At 37.1% G+C, this 7056-nt stretch overlaps 1 protein-coding gene and 1 long non-coding RNA gene across 2 annotated transcripts; one reads left to right on the plus strand and one right to left on the minus strand.

The window, feature by feature from the left end:
* Positions 1 to 1567: 1567 nt before the first annotated feature.
* Positions 1568 to 4697, minus strand: LOC124297003 (GILT-like protein 1). The gene is made up of 4 exons (XM_046747548.1): positions 4537 to 4697; positions 2598 to 2927; positions 2267 to 2422; positions 1568 to 1939 (listed from the first exon to the last, which is right to left on the minus strand). Exons 1-4 carry the CDS (start codon positions 4591 to 4593, stop codon positions 1766 to 1768), a joined length of 717 nt encoding a protein of 238 aa, XP_046603504.1. The 5' UTR covers positions 4594 to 4697; the 3' UTR covers positions 1568 to 1765.
* A 901-nt stretch (positions 4698 to 5598) lies between these two features.
* Positions 5599 to 6686, plus strand: LOC124297004 (uncharacterized). Its single transcript, XR_006906496.1, has 2 exons — positions 5599 to 5994; positions 6361 to 6686. It is a non-coding gene; the product is annotated as an uncharacterized LOC124297004 (long non-coding RNA).
* The last annotated feature ends 370 nt before the right edge of the window (positions 6687 to 7056 follow it).

A 7056-nucleotide genomic window follows, 5' to 3' on the forward strand; every position in this document is an offset into this window, starting at 1 on the left:
AATACGATGCGAGCATCGGATCAAGAGTCACAATTGAGAAACGACAAAATTTTTCAGTATTTTCTTGGCCGTCTGTCCTATACTGTTCTACATGTCAATTCTGCACCTCTGTGGGACTAATGATTCTTGAAATCTTGCAAAATAGCAAGGGTTACCCTATGAAGAACGCATCAAAAGTCATAGCTAAAATACACGGAATTAGCAACGGCTCTTCGAAAAGCTGGGCAAGAGAAATAAATCACAAGTTCACAACTCATAGTGTTTCACTTTATTCAATATTCTTTAATTCTAGTACAAGTGTTTGGGTGTCAGAGTGTAATAATTCAAAAAGTTGACATATAGAACTAGAGTACAAAGCAAAGCGGAATACATAATTATAAGTAACCCTTCGCAGACACATTTATTTGTCGTCTTATGAGAAACACATGGGCTCTAGGGCTAAATATGACACAGTGCGACCGCGAAGGGTCAATAACTACACAAGAAATCTAACAAATATACGCAGAAGTAGGTGTGCAGTATGCATTGTCTCAAGCACAATACAAAAATACTATACCAGATAGATATTAATCTAGATTTAACATATAGCTTAAGTTTGACCCTGCGTATAGGTGCAGCACACCGATGCCAGGATACGTTATACGATGTATGATATTGTATTATCTCTATTTGATGTAACCTGCATTAAGATGAATAAAAAATCAATTTCCACCGCATTACCTTTGTATTTCCTCAATTATTGGTCGTTAGCTGTTCTACATCTCTTTTTCGCACTTCTTTCAGTCCATTTAGTCGAAAAAGTATCATACAAATAGATCTGAGACGAAAAATTCCGAGCTCAAAAAAAAAAAGAATAATAATAATAATAAGAAGAATAATAATGCTTTAATAATCACAATTATGTTTGTAATACATGAGAGTAAGAGTAAAGTAGAGTAGAGCGGGGTGTTGGCAATGGTAATAAAAGCACCCAAGTAAGGCTTTACTCCTTTGGATTTTTTCAATCGGAATTCGGCCGGTTTTCAAAAATGGTTCAACTAATTCTTTGATGCACTATGTCGACGTGATTTCTCAAGAGTAATTGATTTGACGCAGATCGAATACGCCATCCGTTATTACAATTCGCTTTTCGCTCAATAGTTCTTCAAAGCACGAGTATTATCCGAAAAACAGATACGACTGTTCAATCAATATACCGGGTCTAAGCGTCGAAACGAGCTACGGCAGGGCCTACTGATAGGCAACTGGACTTACGTTAGCCATCCCGTGAACGCCGCTGTAACGCCCGGTTGCCTATCTGCAGGCGCCAAGATTGCTTGCTTCAACGCTCAGACCCGATATGTTCCCGTAATGATTCTGAATTGCAAACTTACGATGTGACGACTTGTGTATTGATGCTTCTTTCAAGAATTTCTCGCGTTCCCAGGTATATACGGTCTAGTAAGATTTAGGAGTTGTGCTTTTTGAATAATTGACACAGTGTCAGCGCTTTCGAGATTCCGTTGCGTAAAATTAGTTCTTCGCTAACAATAAGTGGATCGCCGTATTTCACAGAGACAGCTATGGATTTTTATAAACAAGATTTCCAATTTTCTTTATCCAAAATACGAGTATACAATACAAGAATTGATTTTTCGGTAATAGAATTTTAATAAACGTATTAAATATATTAAAAAATTCTTCTTCTTACTTATAGTACTCTAATACTATTTATAGGTATATGAAAGATATGGTATCGCTGAACGCATATAGCTGAGGCAGCTCATTACAGCATACGGTAAATAAGACCTGCAGTTACGAGGCTCATGAGTCCTGCAGTTGTGCTCGGAGCTCCGCTTACGGAGTCGCAGGCCTTTGGCTTCGGAGAATCCATAATGTACTTGCACAAGACAGTAAGGAATGATTTCTGTGCAGTGTCAGAATCTGCTTTGTTATATCTCTGTGAAAAAATATTTTATGTTTTAAACCATCGTTTGTCATGAGTAACGAACCAACAGTTGAAGTTGATTTATTGTATAGATTTTATGTTTAAAAGTCCGATACGAGTTTTGAATTTTAATGTGAAAATTCGAGTTTGAAATCTGTCAAGACTGTCATAACGTTATTATTATATCAGTTGTTAATATAGATGTTAAGTTGCACGACAATTCGACTACTTTTGTTACGTGAATTAAAACTAACAAATATACCAAACAATTCGAAAATAAGGCTCGTATGTGTGACTCGGAATAGGACCTTATACTGCAAGAAAAATATTATTACTTACGTCGTTAAAGACGATCGTTGGGACGGACTGCAGAGGGTTTTGTAGTGCATTTGTTTTGTTCTGATTCATTTCATATATCGAATTTCCTTGTGAACCCTCAGCGCATCCTTTCAAATTATTCAACGTCGCAGTGCTGGTATGTACTGTCAATGCACACTGTAATAAGGAAAATATGCAAAATTTATCTAAAAATCTGGAATATTGGGGCAGGAAGGAGCGTGAATATACATCATCAATGGTATACATTATGATATTGACCCTTGGTAGTTCGGGGATCGTGTTTATTTACCGTACGCAATGAGATCTTTGGTTTATATTTTCGAATACTTACGGTATCTGCAGTCGTCATGTAAGCTGAGCTCTTGTCAGCTTTACTCATGAGACAGTCTATAAAATCGACTTGGTTTTTAACTGTTAGTGCCGAGGACTTGTCGATAATGCATGACTGAAACTTATTGCCGACACACTCTTCTCTTCCGTGATGGCAATCCCACCTGTTATTCGGGTCGGACGACTTTGGGATACTTTTTCCATATGGGATCAACGACAGGTTAATGTAACGTTGTACGTCTTCATCTCGCCATGCTGGTACAAATGATTTTGTGAAGAAAGCCATGCTGTCCTCGCATAGTGACTCATAGTAAATCTTCACCGAGACCTTCTGCAATGTGTGTAAAGTAAAAGTAAAAGAAATTATTAACAATGAATACGAATGATCGTAAAGGTCAGTACTTATTTTCCCATTATGGTGCTGTAAAACATTCTGAAAAAATCTCTGGATGTTCCACCATGGACATAATAAAGTCAAGATCATAAAACATATATTAGACATTGTAGTGGTTCGTTCATTTTACGCCCGCGGTTTTCGAGCGTATTGTTAGATTCATAGAGATCCGTACACGCATTCCTTCAGCTCTTGCACCATAAATGGTTAGAATACAAAGGACTTCAGAAAGTAGGTTACAGTCATTGCGGTACGTATGTACTTCATCCGGCGCGAATTTGAATAATATATTATTGCATTTGTTATGAACAGCTGTGGTGAAGTTGAACCGGTAAACAAATGGATAGCTTCAAATAAAATACAAAATGAGTCTCCCCGTTTCAGGCACTTTTAAAATCATACCACCAATAGAAATTGCCCGTATTTACTCAATATCAACTTCAAGATCTCCTAAACATATCCTAAAAGCAGCGAGAATTTTATCAGATCGTTTAAAATGACGTTAAACTATTTTCCAAACTATCTTCACGGCTCAACGAAGCAATCTCAAAGTGACTGGTAAAAAATAACTTTAATAATTAGGAGATCCATCATGTATCCCATACACTTTCTTTAGTGAAACGCGATAAGTCTTGAATCCCTGGATGCATTCTAAACATATTTGTCAAGGTGCCGTACAAAAACGATGTAAAAATCTAAAATTACTTAACGTCGCAAGTATTTAAAAATAATGCGTCAGTTTAACGTTATTTTAACTTCAGTGATATTAAATTCAAGTTATTGTAATTTCAGGTAGTAATATTCTCTTCGAAAAGCTACACAGGAACATCATCCTCGGCAACAATGGCGTTGAAAACATTGAATAAGTCATTTTCAAATTAATTATTCTATTTTACTTCGAAATTATAGTGAAACATATTTTATTATTACTGAAATACCGATGTAAATTATTACTAATACTTTTGTGCTTCAAGTACTTTGTTCAAATTGGACGCTTAATGAGTTTGTCGGGATATAGCTCATATAATACCGCAGTTCTTGTCTTCGCTTCAACGTAGCCTGATAAATAAATGAAATAATTCAAATAGCGCGAAGACTGGTAGATAAACAGAGAGAAATAAATGAAAGCAATGATAAAAATCAAGGTATAAAATATATGCGACACAACAATGATTAACGAGTAAAATATCAAGCCGATAGTTTATAAGGTGTGGCAACGGCCATCTTGATTTAACGGTTTCCCGGGCGCGGAGTTCCCGGGACGCGGTATTACGAAATTCAAGTTTGAACTGTAAAAAGTTCTCGAAATAAGTCAGCCAAGTGGTATAGTCGCGACTAAACTGCGCGGCTAAACTCGTCTTGTTTTCATATCATCGTTAGGTGGCGAGGTACATCGTATAAAGAGTAAAAACTAATTCGTAGAACCGGTTTTTCAACATGTTTCGGTAGAGCGGTCGCAAACAATGAAATTCATATCCTCACCCAATACAACAACTGCGTAAAACGGTAAATTATGAAAATCGAATAAAGAGTAAATAAAATATACCTGCTGAGCAGTGACAGCACCGATAGTTATGAGCAACAACACCAAGTATTTACTCATTTTGTACGGATGCACTGATCCCAGATACGACTGTGACAATGACGAGCTTTAAAATTAGCGATTATTCCGCTGACTCTGGTGGCTGACTAAGGACTGACCCAACAGCCATAAGCACCCGTTCACGGGCTCCGCATTTTGACCCACACTCTGCAGTGTAAACACGTGTATGTACATTGTACGTGTGACCACTAACACAAATCGGACAAGAATGTTTGTATAAAGGAAAGGCATAGTGAATTCTTTGATGGAGGGGAGTTTCTACGACCAAGATAGGCACCAGGGGCGTTATATAGCCGGCAAACACGCAGCGTTATTCGCCGTACTTTCTATACCATCAGGTGTAACGGTGTACACGTACAGACGACATTACATGGTAGGCATAAAAACAAGACTGGATACATCACGTGACACCGGCTAGAGACCGGCGAGGAATATCTACCTTAACGGTTTTTTGACTCCGTAGATCGAATTTTAGTTAACCGCAGCCAACCGGCTCTGGACACCTTCAATTCGGGCTAAAAGTCATTATACAAGGTGCTGAGCGATTGTTTTCGGCTAAAACAGCGGACGATTTTTGGAAATGAATATTCTTAATAACGTGGACCTGATAAAACAGTTTCCACTCACTGTATAAGTTATTACGTGTAACGTTGCTTATTACCTTTTAGTTACTTGGATAGAAAAATAAAACAATAATACAAGGCAGAAACTTGTTTCGTTTCTTTATCTCTCCCGCTTCTAAACCGCAAGTTTATCTCTATGTAAGAGGATAAATTTTCTTTTACGTGGGAAAATCCTTTATATAGTTAGGAACGTTGCACGAACGGCAGCTTAGATGTGGCATCCGATTTTTAAGTGATCTTAACATTTGGAAGCCATGCCGTTTTTGCGTCACACCCAATCATATTGATACAAAGGGTGAAATCACCCGTTTTGTCCCCTTTTTAATGATCTAGTAGTCATCATAGATAAAAGAGGTTTATAAACCTCTTATGTATTTCAAAAGAATAAGGTTGCTGCGTCAACCAACATTATTGTAAAAACAGTCTATCTCGAGACTTTAAAAGGAGAGCTTCGTCACAAAATAAATCCTTTTCCTCTCTTAATTATAGTCCACCGTCGCATCGCGAGTTTTTATATAGTTTGGTATTTTTCCGCTGACATACCTGAATGGATGATGCGATCTTGGTATGATCTTGAACAACATTCGAAGGTGGATAAAAATAGTATACCGGTAGGATAAAATGCATCGATGAACAAATAAATGAAGTTATCTTTAAACGGTATAGACTCGCCCAAGAATAACATACTTCATGAATTACATTACCATTCCAACGCCAAGCACCCGCTTGACGTGTATTTCAGACCGAGAAGTGATACGATATATCTATATCCATGCACGTATGTATACATAACATGGTTACGCATTCCGAAGTGTATTCATTCGACATTTACGCATGGTAGAACACCATACAAATATTACATAGGTGTTATAAATATACATCTGTACATGTGCGTCTATAGGTATATATGGTGAACTATCGCCCGTGTCTTCACGTCGGTTAATCAAGTATACAACGCTTCATGAAATAACTTTGAAAAGAATATACTAAGAGAGCAATAAATGATTGGACACCTCATTGTGACTCACGTATAAGAAAATACATGTATGGTGGTCCATTAGACCCTAATTTATATAAGTTATACGTACATCACGTTTAGTTTTTTTTTATTACCACCCAGCTATTTAACTCGTGTGTTTCCCAGCTATCTTCGTCACAGCTTTACGTACGCAATGATGACGCAATGCGGAAACTGTTTCGACTGCGCATCGAACGTTCTCACAAGAATTGCCCGACGGTACAAACAGTGCCTTCATAGCAGAAATATCGACGTTTGAATTTGAAGTATTATCCGGCGTAGAGATTGCATTTTATAGATTAAACATTTCATATTACTGTAGAATACAGACAAAATACAATTGTAATATAAATTTACACGTATAACAGCTTAAGCGTTGTATGCATGCAGTGAAGAGGAACTGATCTTAAACTTCATTGTAAGCAATAATAAATCTTGCTTATTTTCTTTTATATTATACATAAATATGAACCTTACCAATTGTGGTTTCCGTACTATTGCATCATGATACATAGGATGTTGCCTTAAATGCATATCCTCTCTGAGTAAGTGGAAATTTATCCGACTCCAAGATCTGTGGCGAAGCGTTATTTATCGTCGTCGATGTTGTAAGCTCGATGAGTGTGGCAAGAAAAATGTGGTATTATGAGGTTTACCCGTTGTTTGCGATGTTAGTTTGAAACGAAATTAAAATAACTTGAGTTCCTACGCCCACACTATGAACTGAGATCAAACGCGGTTCATTAGTTGCAATTATCGCTAATTATCACTTGTAAGAGTAGACACTTACATGATCATGTCTCCAAACTTCATGTATATACA

The sequence above is a fragment of the Neodiprion virginianus genome, chromosome 2 (genome assembly GCF_021901495.1).
Source record: "Neodiprion virginianus isolate iyNeoVirg1 chromosome 2, iyNeoVirg1.1, whole genome shotgun sequence".
NCBI classification, from domain to species: Eukaryota; Metazoa; Arthropoda; class Insecta; order Hymenoptera; family Diprionidae; genus Neodiprion; species Neodiprion virginianus.

Excerpts from the sequence above, each read along its gene's own strand:
- LOC124297003 (XM_046747548.1), bottom strand. The coding sequence starts at position 4,593 with ATGAGTAAATACTTGGTGTTGTTGCTCATAACTATCGGTGCTGTCACT. Across the intron at positions 2,928-4,536 it reads GTGCTGTCACTGCTCAGCAG|AAGGTCTCGGTGAAGATTTA; the intron begins GTATATTTTATT and ends CACACATTGCAG. Across the intron at positions 1,940-2,266 it reads CAACGATCGTCTTTAACGAC|AGATATAACAAAGCAGATTC; the intron begins GTAAGTAATAAT and ends ATTTTTTCACAG.